This window comes from Dendropsophus ebraccatus, chromosome 5 (assembly GCF_027789765.1).
Source record: "Dendropsophus ebraccatus isolate aDenEbr1 chromosome 5, aDenEbr1.pat, whole genome shotgun sequence".
In the NCBI taxonomy this organism is placed as follows: Eukaryota; Metazoa; Chordata; class Amphibia; order Anura; family Hylidae; genus Dendropsophus; species Dendropsophus ebraccatus.
The window spans coordinates 92,079,320-92,097,365 of record NC_091458.1 but is presented as its reverse complement, the minus strand read 5'-3'; the positions used below and the strand labels follow the sequence as shown (position 1 = coordinate 92,097,365).

The following is an 18,046-nucleotide window of genomic DNA, read 5'->3' as shown; positions in this document are numbered from 1 at the left end:
CGTTTCCCCCTCCCCCCCTTTTTCTTTCCTTTTACACCATTCACTACGCTGGAATATTATTGTTACATTTCACTTAATCAGACAATTACACATGCCATGATATACATGTTTATTTATCTTTAAAATGTTTTATTTATAAAATAAACGTAGTGGTTTAATGGTTTGTTGGGGGAGGTTTTTTGTCATATTTTACATATTTTTTTTACATGCAATCATTGAGTGTTTTTTTTTTTTCATTTATAATTACAGCTTACTGTAAAGCCCTGTTCATATCAAATGCATAGCTTACATTGGAGGTATTCATTGTGATGAACCCCCATTATGAATACTGTGAGAAATGTTTACCTCAACTGTATGGCACAAATTTGGTGTGAACCTAGCCTTACCGAAGTTTTCTTTATACTTTCAGGTACATGATCTGTGTTCATCCAGCTCCCTGGTACAACGTCAAGCTATGATGAGCGCAGTGTGTATGTAGTCTAATGAGATGTTCTACATGGACTGCTGTGCCAGACAGCTTCAATTAAGAGTGCTATTCAAACACAGCTGCACAGCCTCTCTGTAGCAGCTCATCTTCTCCTGTATTATATATTGTAAGACGTATAAGACATTATCTCATTCTGCTGGGATCCAGCACTGAATTGGACAGGTGCTCTGCCTGTAGATATCATTGCGCTGTATCCTGTACTACAACTTTGTAAGAAATAAATTCTTAATGCTAGGAATGCATTTGTGATGAAAGGTCTTTTCACCTCTTATATCTATAAATACTTACCTAGATATATAGATACATAATGCCCAGCGGCACTCACCATAAAACATGATCTTTATTCAATATCCAAAAGACATACAGAACAGGAACATGGAGACACGTCTCCTCACAGCCTCAACCAATGTCCATTTTACGTGTATTGTGACAAGCATGTTTTAATTATGCATAATTAACTACTTTTGTATGTATATATGTAAGAGCACACCTCACTCCCCACCTGCTGGACATTATCTATCTTTATTTATTCACACACATATAGACTGTCCTATGACCAAGCTGAGCACCAATTAATTGATTGTATGTGGATATAGGACCTGATATCTATGCCTGCTGGGAGTAGTAGTGCCTTGCTGGTAGACTTATCTACATATAATGGTCCTTAGCCTCTCTTTAATCCTTGCTGGATGTCCTCCCACTGCCCCAAGTTATCAGTATTTATAAGAGAAACATTTGCTATTAACTAACCCAACAAAGGCAAAACACACACAAGTTGTGCAATTTGCCAAAACACAAATGACTATAAAGTGGTGAATAACTTTGTGATCAATACATCTAATCAGTAATATGGGGAATCTGTGTGTTGTCCTCTGCCAGAGATGCTGTTGAGAAATACATGAAATATCTAATAAGCGGAGCTAATCATCTCATCAACGGTTGAAAAAAATAATTTGATTGACCTAAGGAGCATCTGTGTTTAGCCATGTCCACTTGCTTCACAGTGCTGCTGCCTTTCATGAGCATTTTAACTCAGCGTGCCCTGAAAACTTTGACAGAATTGTACTATAAGAAAGAGCAGGCCTCAAAGGGGCTCTTTACATTTTTTAATTCTATTCATGTGGTTCCTAAACAAAGAGTCTGCACAAGGAGGCCTTTACAGTGCTAACAGTCATCTCCTCATAATGGAAAGGCTTCACTCCGATAGGTGGGCCTTTTGTGCACATGTATTTTTGATTGAAATTGATTTTACCCTTTTCAATTACTACACAGTGAGAATGGACTGTTAAACATATGCCTTTTGACGTTTCATTCTTGACATTGTTTGATAATTAATTTTCCACTCCATCAATAGAAAAATATCTCACAGTATATGTGTCGACAGTGTGACAGTTTATTCCGTTTTAAAATGTAAATGACGGACTCGGAAAGGCTCTTACCCAAATTGCCATGATAACTTGCAGACGAGGGGTTAGCTTCAATGGCTCTAAGGAACAAGCCTTCCGACTCCTGAAATAAAACAATAGAAAACCTGTACAGTTGGGTAGACAAAAATATGCATTATTCATAAGACAAGTTTTAAAATTGCCTTCAATTTTATCTTATAATGGGGACGAATTCATTGGTTCTGAAAAATACAGCTAATGATAAATACTGTATTCATCCCAAAAGAAAGAGAAGGTGCACTATGCTGTATGAGCGTTTGTGTGAGTATGTGTATTTATTAATAAGAGGGTACTAACAATGAAACCTTACCCGACAGATAACAAAAGAACACTGCCCTCATGTGGTCAACTTGTCACACCCAGATAAAGAGAAGGCCTTAAAGTGCATTTTATACCATATAAAACACTAGCATATACAACTCACAACTTATTACCAATGCTTACTAAAGGACTTCAGCAGCCAGTAAGACAGTTATGCCTGTAGATTACAGTACAGAAGTACAAGGACAGACCAGCATACAGCATACATCAGTAGTCATGAACGTTCACAGCATTATATCTCAGACATACCTTGTATTTCTGTGCCTTTCCAAGCACGTTGGCTAGTGAAAATGTAATTGAATGATCATATGGTAACAGTTTTAAGGCTTCTCTTCCTATAGCCTCAGCCTGAGCTAAATTGCCTGGTCATAGAAGAAAAGCAGAGAAAATGAAAATGGTTGTAAAAACCCTGACAACCCCAAACAAAAGGGAAACATTTAATCACAAACATGACAGTAAGGGTGGGTTCACACCTGTGTTTAAATGAACATATAAGCACAAACAGCACTTGCTATAGTAGGCATTAGCTTGCGCTTTATATTCCTTCCTGGTTTCTTGCCTCTTCTGCGAATGCTCAGTGAAAAAAACTGATGGTGGCGGCTCACACTGGTTTTTTTTTTTGCATCTGAATCACACGCATTTCTATCTTTTTAAAAAAAATATTTTAAGTCAATGGAAAATAAATCCTGCAGCATTTATTTTTACCATGCGTTTTACCCTTTAAATCTATACTGTAAATAGACAGAAAAACACAGTGTGAACCTAAATATGTATCCATATGTTTGGGTCTGTTTGTCAATGACTATCATTACAAATAAAATAACCTGTCATTCCAAAAAAAACTATGGGACACAAGTACTGTACAGTCTACTGTATCTGGATACATTGTTATTTTGTATACAAATACATTGGACACAGGCAATGTTCACACCATGGGGTTTAGCCCTAACCTCTATAGTGAGTTCAAGGAGGTATTCCAGCCTCCTAACATTTTTCATATCATGTTGGAGGTCTTAGGTGTAACTCGCCAACCTTGGTCTCTCGTAGCTCCCATACCAGAATTATTTCAGTCTCCTTCTCATCAGCAGCAACTGCCTGCTCAGCCAATCCCTGACTGAGGCGGGACACCACTGCAGCCAATGGATGGCTGTGTGAGCAGTCTCCAGCTGAGACAATGCATCAACAGAAACCAAGAAGTGGCAATGATGAGACAAGGATGTCTGAGTAGTCAGCCCCCAAATAATCAGAAGAATGAGCCAAGTGAAGTCCACACTGAGCAAGTTTTCTCCTAGCTTGTGTCACGTTACCTGGACAGACTCATTTAAGGGTCTTTTTACATTGCCCCAAATGTAAATGAGTGCCAATTAGCGAGATTGGCACTTGTTTGCAGTGCATTTACAAAGGCTTACAATCGCTTTATCGTTCCTGCAACCCTTTAGATGCAATGTTATTGCCTGCAAATTTCCTGTTCACACGTACCACATCCGCAACGGATTTCATGCTGCAAGATCCGCCTCGAAATCCACTGCACTATGCGGTACAGTTATTCCTTAAGGTCTCTGCATTCTCAGAATGCAGCCTCTCTGTCGCAAGTCAGACACTTAAAGGACACCTGTCACCCCCCATGCCGGGGTGACAGGCTCCCGACCGCCTGTTAGATCCCCCTATACTCACGTGATCCCGCGCGCTGACAGCAAAGTGAGATGCCCATAGAGAATGAATGGGGAGTCCGATGGTCCGTCATTCTCTATGGGCATCGGACTAATCTCTCAGAGCGCGAGCCGGGCTTCGGGCGCCAAAATCTCCATGACCCGACTGGCTCAGGAAGCGGGACCCGGCGGGATCACGTGAGTATAGGGGGATCTAACAGGGGGTCGGGAGCCTGTCACCCCGGCATGGGGGGTGACAGGTCCTCTTTAAAGAGGCTCATACATTACCTGCCTACGCTCTGGCTTGCTACTTAACTCCCGGGTCACTGACAATGCACTGATTGGCTGAGAGCTGTCAGTAAATCGGGAGCTGGAGAAGCAAGCCGGAGTGTGTGCAGGTAATGTATGAGCCTCTTCATGCACCTGTATAAGGGAATAAGTGTACCGCATACTGGAGTGAATTTCACTGCGGATCTTGCAGCGTAAAATCCGTTGTGAATGCGGTACGTGTGAACGCACTCTAAGGGCCCTATTCCACAGGAACCATAATCGGCCGAATCGACCCCATTCGGCCAATTATCACTCGTGGAATAGAGAGGACGATCAGCCGATGATCGTGTCATCGGCTGATCGTTCATTTAGGGCCAGACCTAAAATCATCATTCCCCGACCGACGATTTGAGAAGCAGCAGCATACATTACCTGCAGGGCTTCTCCTCCGCTCGGTCTTCCTCCCCAGGTCCCGCGCACTCTAGCTTCAGAATGGCCTGTCAGCTGACGGAGCACTCAGCCAATCACAGGCCGGGACTGCCGCGGCATGTGATTGGCTGAGTGGCCTGTCAGCTAACAGGCCATTCTGAAGCCAGAGCGCGCGGGACCCGAGGAAGAAGACAGAGCGGAGGAGAAGACGTGGCAGGTAATGTATGCTGCAAGGACATCGGTAACAATGTCCCTGCAGCCCTCGCTCAACGATCATCGGGCCGTGGAATAGGCCCAGTAAACGAGCGGCGATCTAGCAGATCGTCGCTCGTTTACATCGTTGATCGGGCCCTGCTCGGCCCGTGGAATAGGACCCTAAGGCTGATAATGATTTTACCAGGCACTCCTGGACGTCAGCAGTTAAAACATAACCTTTATTTGTGCATCTGAACATTTTCACAATAGGACATTTTGTGCTGCTGCACTTAATCATGGTCAGACCATGATTAAGCGTAGCCGTGGGTCCTGATAAGAATTTTTAGTTTTTAGATGCACAAATAAAAGGTTAAGTTTTAACTGCTGACGTCCAGGAATGCCGGCTCTACGACTTCATACTTCAGCTTACCTCTGTGTTCAGCGTCTGGCCAACGCTCAAAAGTCCATGCACCCTCCCTACTAATCAACTGTTGCTGCTGAACTACCAGCCACAACTGTTGCTGCTGATTTTACCAGCCACAAGATCAATTCAGCCAACAAGCTGGCATTTGCTTGCTGGTTGGCTGATCTCTGGCTCTTACATGGAGAAATAATTGGGTGAATGAGTGTTCTAGGAATGTTCATTAATGATAAATAAGCCCATGTAAAAGTGTCTCTAGTTTATGGGACTGTCCAGGTATCATAGACAGAGTGGGAAAAGAAGAATGCAGTAGCACGTTCTACTGATCAGTCAGGGTGTGAACACTTAAGCTAGGTCTCCGACCACCATTTATTGTTTATAGCTATTTACCAAGCAAAGGTCAATCTGTTACCTTATGGTGATTCAGGTGTTTATTCTTTGCAAAATCTCTCTAAATGGCCCCAATATATGGTTTTATTTTTTACAGATCGAAATCTTGTTTAATTTGTGTCTATTTGGCACACTAAGTGCATGTACTACATTGATGTAGTGAAGTACTGAAGTTCTGATTGCTCCTTAACACACTAGTACAGCTGCAGGGCACCTCACATATGAATGTACCAATACACAATGCACAATGTGAAAACAGACTGATAAATAAGCATGTATTGGGTATAAACAAACAGGGTAAGATTGTACATTTACTGACTACTTGACCAAAGTTGATCCAAGGGAAAGTGATTGTAAATAGATTACTTTTTCCATTATTAAATCCTTTTACATGTTTACAAAAGTTTTCATACCCTGGCAAAATTTTTGCTTTCTTGTCCCTTTTCAAAGAATATGAATGATAATACAACTTTTTTCCACTCATGGTTAGTGGTTGGGTGAAGCCAATAATTTTCAAACTACTGTTTTTACTCTTTTTAAATCAAAATTACAAATCAAAAAACATCCAAATGACCCTGTTCAAATACCCCAGTTCTTCATACTGTGTATTGCCACCTCTAACATAAATGACAGTCTGTGTGGTAGTTGTGGATGAGGCTCTTTATTTTCTCAGATAGTAAAGCTGCCCATTCTTCTTGGCAAAAGCCTCCAGGTCCTATAAATTCCTGGGTTGTCTTGCATGAACTGCGTGCTTGAGATCTACCCAGAGTGGCTCAATGATATTGAGGTCAGGAGGCAGAGATGGCCACTCCAGAACCTTCACTTCGTTCTGCTGTAGCAATTGACAGGTCGACTTGGCCTTGTGTTTCGGATTGTTGTCTATTGGAACGTCCAAGTACGTCCCATGCACAGCTTATGGGCTGATGAGTGCAAATTTGCCTCCAGTAGTTGCTGATAATTTGCTGCATTCATCTTTCCTTCAACTTTGACCAAGTTTCCTGTGCCTTTGTAGCTTACACATCCCCAAAACATTAGCGATCCACCTTCATGCTTTATAGCAGCGATGGTGTTTCTTTCATCATAGGCCATGTTGACACTTCTCCAAATGTAACGGTTATGCTTGTGGCCAAAAAGTTAGATTTTGGTCTCATAACTCCAAATGACCTTGTTGCAGAGGTTTTAAAGCTTGTCTCTGTGCTGTTTGGCATATTGTAGGTGTATATTGTAACACACTAATGGCTTTCTTCTGGTGACTTGACCAAGCAGCCCATTTTTATTCAAGTGCCTCCTTATTGTGCTTCTTGAAACAGCCACACCGCTATTTTTCTGAGAGTTCTATATTCTCCACCTGATTTTAATTTGTGGGTTTTTGTTTGCATCCTGAAAAATTTTCATGGCAGTTGTGGCTGAAATTTTTGTTGACTGTGACTGTGGTTTGGTTTTTACAGAGCTCCTGATTTTCCATTTGTTAATCACAGTTTGAACACTGCTGACTGGCATTATCAATTCCAATTATCAGAACAAAAGGAAGGTTCTAGAGTGGCCATCTCAGTCTCCTGACCTCAGTATCACTGAGCCACTCAGGGGAGATGTGCAGCCCAGTTCTTGCAAGACAGCCCAGGAATTTACAGGAACTGGATACTTTTTGCCAAAAAGGGGGGCAATGCACGGTATTGAGAACTGGGATATGTAAACTTTTGATTAGGGTCATTTGGATATTTTTGCTTGTCATTATTTATAAAGAGAAAACACAGTAGTTTGACAATAAATGGCTTTACCCAACCACTAACCATGAGTCAGAATTTTTTTTTTTTTTGTGTTATCATACATATGTTCTGAAAAAGGGACAAGAAGGCAAAAATTCTGCCCACGCTTGTTTTGATAATAGTTTATTCTCATCTGGGTTCTCTGCTCCACTTGCACCAGAGAGGTGGAGAGATAGCGGGACAATCGTTGCAGCTGCATTTAACATTTTTTTGGCTGAAAGGGCCGGTGAAATCTACGCAAGCTGGTTTCAATGCGTGTGAACAGAAAGGCTCCAATACATACTGGACTGCACCTCTACATAAATCCTGTACGCTGCTAGGACATTTTTAAGACAGATGCAAAAAAAAAAAGCTGGTCTTAATAAATCCTGCCAAAGTCTATTCTCTTTATTCCTCGCTTGTAACATTGCATCAGAACAAATGCTAAGCAGTTTCATTTGTGGCAGCTAGTACTAATTTCCTAAACCACCCTAATGCTTAGAATAAAGCGGTGAGAATTTAGAGCACAATTTAGTTTTCACTAAGGGCTATAAAAGCATATGATGATAAAGTTACAGAAACTTGGGCATAATCAGCTGAAGCATTACAGTAATGTTTAAAAACTTTTTAGAATTTCTCTTATTAGTTAAATATGATCCAGACATCATACATTACTTGACTTAGGAAAGGAAACCATTACCAGAACAGCTTACCTGTATTATCAAGCAGTATGATCATGTTATTCCAAGCTAAGCTGTGCTGTGGCTTCAGAAATGTGGCATTTCTCCAGGCATTCAGTGCATCCATATGTCGGTTTAAATCGGCATACTGAAATCAAGCAACATGAAATATAGAAGAAAAATTTCTATACACAGAATCTAAAGTTAAAGGGGTTGTCCAGCAAAAATATTTTTCTTTCAAATAAAACTGATATCAGAAAGTTATATAGATTTGTAACTTACTTCTATTAAAAAATCTCAATTCCCATACTTATTAGCTCCTATATGTCCTGCAGGAAATGCTGTTTTATTTTCTGTCTGACACAGTGCTCTCTGCTGATTTTTTTAATAGAAGTGAATTACAAATCTATATAACTTTCTGATATCAGTTGATTTGAAAGAAAAAGATTTTCACTGGACAACCCCTTTAACCACACTCTGAAAACAGCTCTATTAGTAGATTTCCCTGCATAGCTAGAGACAGTAATTTATATGTATTTAGGTTGTCATTTGTCAATGGAGCTTGACACATTGTATGTGTTGTATCCTGCTGCAATAAATTGGGGATATATTGATGTTTGCCGCCAATGTTTCATAAGCCATTTGTACTAGAGCTGCCAGAGCCCTGTATATGCAGCAAGATGGATTTAGACTGGGTATTCTGTTCTGTTTTATTTTAGTTGGTATTGTATTTGTTATATCTTACATCAACTGGTTTCAGAAAGTTATACAGATTTGTAATTTACTTCTAATAAAAAAATCTCAAGTCTTCCCATACTTATCAGCTGCTGTGTGTCCTGCAGGAAGTGGTGTTTTCTTTTTCACCTGACACAGTACTCTCCGCTGCTACTCCTGTCCGAGACAGGAATTATCAGAGCAGGAGAAAGTTTCAATGGGGATTTGCTACTGCTCTGGACAGCTCCTGCCACAGACAGAGGGGGCAGCAGAGAGCACTGTGTAAAACTGGAAAGAATACACCACTTTTTGCAGGACATACAGCAGCTGATAAGTACTGGAAGACTCGTGATTCTTAAACAGAAGTAAATTATAAATATATCTAACTTTCAGAAACCAGTTGATTTGAAAGAAAAATATTTTTGGCGAGTACCCATTTAATTCAGTTATGTATCAGTGATTAATATGTTGATGATGATGTTTTTCTACATGTACATCTCTACTAAATTTGAAACATCCAGGAATGGAACTTGGTTTTATTTGCATTATTGTAGTGTTAAAATAAATCCAATAAAACATGTCTTTAACCCTTAGACGACCCAGGGCGTATAGTTACGCCATGGAAGTCTGTCCCCAGACGACCTAGGGCGTAACTGTACGCCCTGGGTGTTTCTCCCGCTATGAAGCGTGCTCCGGAGCGGAGCGCGCTTCATAGCAGGTGGGGGCCGGCTGCAATCAGCAGCCGGGACCTCACCGGTAATGACACGCTGCAGCGATCGCGCTGCCGCGTGTCATTAACTCCTTAAACGCCGCGATCGCGGCGCGACCGCGGCGCGACCGCGGCGTTTAAGTGTAAGTGACAGGGGGAGTCCCCTGTCACTTACCGATCGGGACCCCCGCAGTGTGACTTCTGGGGTCCCGATCGGTAAAACGGGCCGCCGGAGGTCTCTCACCTGCCTCCGTGCGGTCCGATCGGCGCTCTGGTCACTGAGCCTGCACAGGCAGGCTCAATGAGCAGATCGCCGATAACACTGATCAATGCTATGCCTATGGCATAGCATTCATCAGTGTAGAAATCAAACTAATGTATGTACAAGTCCCCCAAAGGGACTTCAAATGTGTAAAAAAAAAAAAGTTAAAAACACTAACACACTACCCCAAAGCCCCTCCCCCAATAAAAGTTGAAATCACCCCCCTTTCCCATTATATAAATAAAACATATAAAAATAAATAAATAGATAAACATATAATATACCGTAGCGTGCGTAATTGTCCGATCTATTAAAATATAACAAGCGTCATTGCGAACGGTAAACGGCGTACACGGAAAGAGGGAAAAAAGTGCGCGGATTACCGATTTTATGTTACATTATATATATAAAAAAATTAATAAAAAGTGATCAAAACGTCCGATCTTCACAAATATGGTATTAATAAAAACTAGAGATCATGGCGGAAAAAATGACACCCCATACAGCCCCGTAGGTGAAAAAATAAAACCGTTATAAGCGTCACAATAGTCCTTATTTATAATTAATTGCCAAAAAAAAGGATTTCATTTAAAAAAAATATATAACATTAGAGAATCTGCGTAAACCTGCATATGGTTGTGTTCGGGCTGACCTATAGAGTAATGGTATCATGTCGCTTTTACCATATAGTGCATTACGTAGACACAGGAACCCCCCAAACGTTACCATATTGCATTCTTTTTTACGATTTCACCTATTTATATCTTCATAAATAATATATTTGGAATTCCATCGTACGTGTTATGGTAAAATGAATGACGCCATTACACAGTACAACTATTCCTGTAACAAACAAGCACTTACATGGCTTGTAGATAGAAAACTGAAAGTGCTAGAGCTCTTAGAAGGGGAGGAGGGAAAAACGGAAACACTAAGATCAAAATTTGCGCGGTCCACTGGGTCATTTTGGGCCTGGTCCTCAAAGGGTTAAAAAAAAAAAAAGAAACAAAGACGGCTAAAAGATAGCTGGATTCAGACAGCTATTACAGAACAGGAGCCATATTAATTGTGGCAATGCTGGGTTTTGGTGTGATGATTCTGTGCTATTATGACAGGAACTAAACCCTATAGGGGGAATTTAACAAATATATGCCAGGGGAAATCCACTCACAGGTTTGCGCAAAAAAAACTGGCGATTTCCACCAGCACACACCGGGATTGGGTTAGTGCGGGGGAAAGCAACAAGGGGAGGAGGCGTAGCAGGTGGAAAGCTACATCTTGTCCAGAGCAGGGTTAAGCAACCGTCGTGTGCGCTTGCTGTGTGTACTGTCTACACACAGTTGCTTTTTACATGGTTATGGATCAATAAAAATAAAAAATAAAGATTTTAAAAATCCACATGCGAGTGCTGACTCATTTCTACTTTTACTAAATTTATTCCAAAGACAAACTTAAAAACATGGATATCTAGGTATTATACCTGGATATCCATGTTTTTTTACTTTATGTCTTTGGAATAAATTTATAAAAAGAATTTTTTTAAAACACATCTGTTGGAGCTGACAAAAAATAAGTTTGTCAGCTCACCCTTCCTGTCCTGATAATGGGGACCGCAAGCCTCCGATGCAGTGTTTCTCAACTCCAGTCCTCAAGACCCACCAACAGGTCCTGTTTTGAGGATTTCACAGGTGATATAATTATAGTCAGTGTACCAGTAACTGCCACAGCTGTTCATTGTATGGGATATCCGCAAAACAGGACCTGTTGGTGGGTCTTGAGGACTGGAGTTGAGAAACACTGCATCGGAGGCTTGCGGTCCCCATTATCAGGAAGGGTGAGCTGACAAACTTATTTTTTGTCTTCCTTTCTTGCGTACTTTGACCCTTTATTACTGCTGTTGTAGCAAAATTTGTACACCTACTAAGCTTTAATATGATTAAATAGTAAACCTTAGTACTTGACACTGAACTTTAGATGGAGTATAAAAGCAATTAACCTCTCTGCATAAACATTAACCAGATACAGGCTCATATTAATTGAGTGCATTAGTTCTTTTAATCCAAACTTCCTCTTCTGACTGTAATATATTATAGTATTGGGGATAGTAAACAGTGTGCAGAAGTAAAGGATCTGTACATTGTGTACAGATTACAGTGGTCCCTATAACTCTATGGAAAACTGGTAATTGGTTATAAAGCCCCCAAGATGTTAACAGAATGGATAAACAGAGTTAGACAGGCGATAGATAGATAGATAGATAGATAGATAGATAGATAGATAGATAGATAGATAGATAGATAGGATGTATATCAGGAATCAAATCATCCACATACAGATAAGTGTGACTGCGGATATCCCAGTTTCCCTGGCTGCCAGAGGTATACTACTTATCTCTGTACCAGACCCTATGAGAAGATTTCTGATCATACTGCACAGACAGGCTCTATGAGAAGATTGCAGACGACACTGATCAATGCTATGCTATGGCATAGTATTGACCAGTGTATCTAATGTAATGATTGTAGTAATAGCCTCTCAGGGGGACTTAAAAAGTGTAAAAATAAAAATATGTCAAAGCCCCAATAAAAGTTTAAATCTCCCCTCTTTTCCATTTTATAAATAAACACATAAAAATAATAAAATAAACAAAACATTATATATCGTATATATATATCGTATATATCGTTTGTGTACTTATCCAATCTATTAAAATATTACAATATTGTTCCCACACAGTGAACAGTTTAAAAAAAAGTGCTAAAAAAAAGCCAAGATTACTGATTTATTACATTTTATCTGAAAAAAATAAATAAGAGATCATGGCGCAAAAAATTACATCAAATACAGTCCTGTAAGTGAAAAAAAGTAAAATAAACACTGTTATAAGAATCACAATAGGGCAATTTTAATTATACCCATTTTCAAAAAAAAAGTTTACTGTTAAAAAATAGTAAGACATTAGCATCATTCCGGTGATCCAATGGCACTCGGACGACGTCATATTCCTTCTAACCCCTCTTCCTTCTCCAAGCCTTTTTTTCCCCCAAATCTTATTTTAATTAAGAAACTTTCAGAATACATAACAAAAATCTCAGAAGACATAGTAAAAAAAAATACAACAATTCAGCCTTACAGTCAATGGTATAAAGCAGAAAGCATATGCAAGGTAGTAGATGTGTAGAACCCAGTACCTTCTTCCATGGCCAAGATATGGCTGCTAGACAAAATGAGATGGCAATGGAATTTTCTCCAGGTCTTTAGAAAACTGGAAGTAAGGGTCTTCAATACATCTTTATGGAGAGGGCTCCAGTCTCAGAGATGCACTGAAGACTGATTTCCGGCCTGCCTAGCCAGTGATTCTCAAACATTTTCTACTGGAGCCTCACCCAACAGGCAAAATTATGCCTGGGTCTGACAAGACTGACCAAGAGGATTCCATATGCGGTGGAAGTCACTGCAACTATAAAAACTATTGCTCAGTCTTCCATGTATTTGTCTCCTAAACTCTCTATAACATTAAATAAGCACACAATGAGTCCATAAGGTTCCTAAACCAGAGATTGCTGCAGCCAGGGAAAGGACTGTGAAGCTTATAGTCACTTTTGTCAGAACTACCTCTCCCCAGCTGCGCCTCACCAACAAGTAGGGGGGCGCCTCCCTGGTGAGGCCCACCTCACAGTTTGAGAAGACTGTCCTAAGCTGTGAGACAGCCAGAGAGACAGTCATGTAGGTGCCAGCAGGATCTGAAAGGCGCTGTAGCACTGGAATGATGCTGCACCGTGGGAAAACTATCATCATGAGTATATGTGTCAGTCTGCAGCAGGGGGGCCAATAAAAAATAAATACATAATGGACTGCTATTTGTTTACTGTTATTTTGATGTGCGCTTATACCTTGTTTTTATGCCTTTGTCTTTTGCCATTCCACCTCTATTTGTCCAATAAATAATTAAAAATAAAGTAATGGACTGCTTTTTTTTTTTAAGGTCAATTTTCAGCGCTTTACTGAAAACATTTTGTATGGTCTAAAGAATAGATCTTTAAGTGACACTGTCATCCCCTTTGTGCATTCTGACATCTGTACACAGGTGTAAAGGGTAAATTTAGCGTTTTTCATACCTTATTTCATATCATACGTCATGGTGTTTGTTCAAGGGGTAAATGGGGTGGGGTCTAGACCTTTCAGCCAGCCTGTTCCAATGGCCGTCGAGGGGGTGGGGCCAACTGTGGTGTTGTGGGTGGGGCTAAGTGGTGCTACTGCTGTGAGGCCCCGCCCACTTAATACAATCTGCAGTTGATAAAAGATGACTTTTTACTTGAACACACACCATGACGTATGATATAAAATAAAGTGTGAAAACCGCTAAATTTACCCTTTACACCTGTGTAGAGATGTCAGAATGCAAAAAGGGAGGTGACAGTGTCACTTTAAGTAATCCATTTTGCGAGAGATCATGTTGCATTATTCAAGATTTGCCTATGTTATGGAGGGAATGCAATGGCCTCTGCTTACTCCTGTACTTTGGGTACAGACACACAATAATCTTCTCGTCCAGATGACTTCCAGACCTTTCACATTCTCTGTCATCCTAACATGTGGGACTGTTTCTCTGTTCACTATTTGGTTGAAGATTGCTGGATTGAGACCACTGATATCTCTGGACCCGTGGTCAGAGGTTTGCATTCTTTGGTCGTCGGTAGAGATGAGCAAACCTCAAGCACGTTTGTGTTCATCAGATGTCTGACTGTACCAATACATGGTAACTGCATAGATGATGACTAAATGTATTAATGCCAATCTTATGGAGACACCTCAGGTTGGAGGACATTGCTGCTACTTTATGGCACATCTACGTTTGACCAATAGGGCACCTATCTAAGCAACCCAGCCTTGGAGGCATCTTTAATGGGCATGCTTTATAGCAAACTAAATAGCGAACCTGGGGTCGCTCTATGGTCCCGTGTCAGTGCACCGGCACTGACTCACTAGCAACAGCACAAGCACAAGATTTGTACAGCAAAAGGTGACATATTCCAGGCCAGTGGTGCTACTACAATGCCGAGAGGCATTGTAGGCCTAGGGCACTGCAGCCCTAGGCCCCACCTCTTTGATCTGTTGCCACCAAAACAAAAGTCTTTTTTTTTTCTTCAAATAACGGTAGATTAATAGCAAGATTATGCAACACAGCAATTGACTCCCTGTATTAAAAACTGTACAAAGGTATCAGCAGCTTGAGGTGGGTCACATATTTGCTTTAATAATTGATTCTACTATTTTCCCTAGCTGATGGACAAACAGTAATTTTGCATGGCAAACTACAGAGGATTCCCCACTCATGGCTTAAACTACATGGACCATCTAATAACATTGGGGAGGGCCAGTGATCTGGAAGAGGACTAATGACGTTTAATAGAGAACTAAAAAATATATGAGGCCGGCATCATAAGAGGCAAGGCCAGGAGAATTCCCTCCCATGAAAAACCATTTTTGAAATAATAAGACCAGTGGCTAAGTGTGTTTGTAGAGGTAAAAGCAGCTATGCAAGGAAGAACCATAGGATAGCTAAGCGCTATCCACAGTAAAGGAAATCCAGAATGGAGGCTGTTTATCCCAACCACTGAGCCACAACCTGAATATTCTGTTTCATTGTATCCAAACCTGAGGACTCAAAATCAATCATGCAGTGGCGCAAAAAGACGTAGTACAGCCCCACACTATAGAGATATTAACTCCTCAGGATGCGAGGCTGCATTTTATTCAAAAAGTATACTTGGAATCATTATTCATTGTGCATTTCATATTTGCAAGCAAAGTGATTAGCAGGGAGATTATCACAGACACAACCATCGGAAAAGCTGAATAACCACCACAGGTAGGGATTATAGCAGCCAGCATAGAAAGAGCAGCATAGCAATCCAAATAGTGGTCAGTGTGGACACAGGAGTATAACATTCACAGGACATTCTAACAGTGGACAGTATGGAAACAGACAGCCCACAGGAAGGTATTACAATGACCAACATGGTAATATTAGCATAACATCTCACAGGTAGGAAAGCCAATAAATATATAATATATATCTGCAGCAGGTATACGCAGGAAGACATTACAACGACCAGCATAGTAATATTACCATAATATCCCACAGGTATTATATAACTTAAGCAGGTAGGCACAGGTAAGTAAAACAGTAAAATCAGTAGCACAGGAACAAAAAACTATTGTGGTAATAATTCTATGATGCAAAGTGATGAAAAGTGACGCTGTTGCCGTGAAGCCCTGCCCACTTAGCACAATCTGCAGTTGATAAAAGATCACTTTTTTTCAACTTGATCAAGCACCATGACGTATGATATAAAATAAAGTATGAAAACTGCAGACTTAACCTTTTACACCTGTGTAGAGAAGTCAGAATGCAAAAAGGGGCTGACAGTGTCATTCTAAGGAGCAGGACACCATCTTGGTAACACCTTTACGCCAAGGGACAGAGATCACTCCCAGTATACAGCACGTACACTTCATGACCCTTGTTGTCAGAGCCAGCAGACTATTAACCCTTACCAAGCAAACCCAAATAAACTTCTCAACCAGCCTGTGTGATGGAAGATAAGAGAAGCTACTTACACCAAGGCCTTGGCAAACAAGCTCAGATGAAACAGAGCAATCACCTCCTCTTCATTTTTATGTGTAAGGCTCCTGAACTAGGTCAGGAGAACCTGTCTCAGGTAACACCTTGGTAGAGAAAGAAAATAAACTGGCCCTTGGTCTAGTGATTGGCTTTACATGGTGAATACTTTTAGTGCTTGATTAATTTATTGCTAATGTATTGCTAATTAATGTTTAATTGTAGGTAGGGGGCTTTAAACAATTTATTATTGTGGTGTCGGAGATCAGGAAAGGACACATTTTACCTTTTACAAATCAGGTAATACCTTTTAAAGGCTAAGGCCCCCTTCACATGTCAGTGTCAGTTTTTACTGTCAGGAAATCCTGATCAGGAGACCTTAAAGTGTAACTGTCATTTCAGGGTCATTTTTTTTAAAACATTAAATATCAACACTACAAGCGATTTTAAGAAACTCTGTAATAGATATTATTTACTAAAAGAGTTTCCTTCTGTCCCAGCCTCCCCCTCACTTCAGAAGAAGCAGGATTTCTGTGTCCATTATGTGGCTATGGAGAGGGAAGGGGCTGTTAGGAGAGACTGAGCACGGAGCAGTCCTGCACAGCACAACAACCTGCAATCTTCTCTCAGTAAGTTCATAGATAAGCAGACCTTTCTGACCCCTAAATCCAGCGTTTTAGGTGCCCAGACAGTCTACAAACAGCTGACCTTCATGTCACCTCTTCCTGCTCCCTCATCTCCCTCGGCCCCTCCCCCCTCCATAAGGATAGAATGGAGAGAGCAGAACCAGTCTTCACTGGCTTCTCTGTAATGAAGACGTGTTTGCCTGATAATGCACAGATAAGAAGTCAGGGGGGGAGGCTGGGAAATTGCTTCTTGAGTACAGAAAGAGGCTTTTTTGGCTAATGAAACCTATTACAGAGTTTCTTAAATCGCTCATACTACTGATTTCTACAATAAAAAAAAAAATATGACAGTTACGCTTTAAAAGGCTTCAGGAACGCATCAGGATTTCCTGACAGTAATCAGTTTTTACCTACAGGAAACAACCACGAAATGCCTTTAGGATTTCCTGATTAGGGGGAAAAAAATTTTTTTTTCTAATATGATCTAGTATGCCAACACATTCTACATACATCACATGTACCCACATGGCTCCTAGTGTACCGTGCCACATGCCGGAATTCTACTAATAATTGTAGGGAGATTTCTGCAGACCGCTACATATATTGTAAAGTTTTAGAAATCCAAATTCTGTTACTTTATCCTAAAACAGCAAGTGTGATGATAAAAGACACTTACCAGTCGCCCCAGGTTGTAGTAACAGTCTGGATATTTTTTTCTGTATTTGATAGCAGTTAAATAGCTCTTTTCAGCTTCTTCAAAATATTTAAGGCTATTCTGAACAATGCCTAAGTTCATCCATGCTGCAGAGAAATCTGGCCTATGGAAGGAACGCATAAATACAACAAAGTTAAGGCCCCACAAGCTGTATCTTGGAGACCTTTCATTAGTCACCCCTTTATGCCATTTAACTTACTGGATTGACACCGCTCGAGATAAGAGTCTCTCAGCCTCCTGGAGTTCATTTTTTTCTTTAAGTATATTGCCAAGATTATTCATTGCATGCACATATTTTGGATTTAACCTGGAATTAAAAATATTACACATAATAACAAAGGACAGGCTGCACATATAATTCAT

The 18,046-nt window shown here is 40.5% G+C and overlaps 1 protein-coding gene across 5 annotated transcripts in view; it reads right to left on the bottom strand.

Annotated features, from left to right (window-relative positions):
* Window positions 1-18,046, bottom strand: part of TMTC4 (transmembrane O-mannosyltransferase targeting cadherins 4) — a 57,622-nt gene that overhangs the window by 4,141 nt on the left and 35,435 nt on the right. For all 5 annotated transcript variants that reach the window (XM_069970716.1, XM_069970718.1, XM_069970715.1 and 2 more), the window contains exons 13-17: window positions 17,883-17,990; window positions 17,645-17,786; window positions 8,066-8,180; window positions 2,503-2,615; window positions 1,927-1,996 (exon numbers count right to left, since the gene is read on the bottom strand). In XM_069970716.1, coding sequence (XP_069826817.1) covers window positions 1,927-1,996; window positions 2,503-2,615; window positions 8,066-8,180; window positions 17,645-17,786; window positions 17,883-17,990 — 548 coding nt within the window. The remainder of the gene's footprint in view (window positions 1-1,926; window positions 1,997-2,502; window positions 2,616-8,065; window positions 8,181-17,644; window positions 17,787-17,882; window positions 17,991-18,046) is intronic.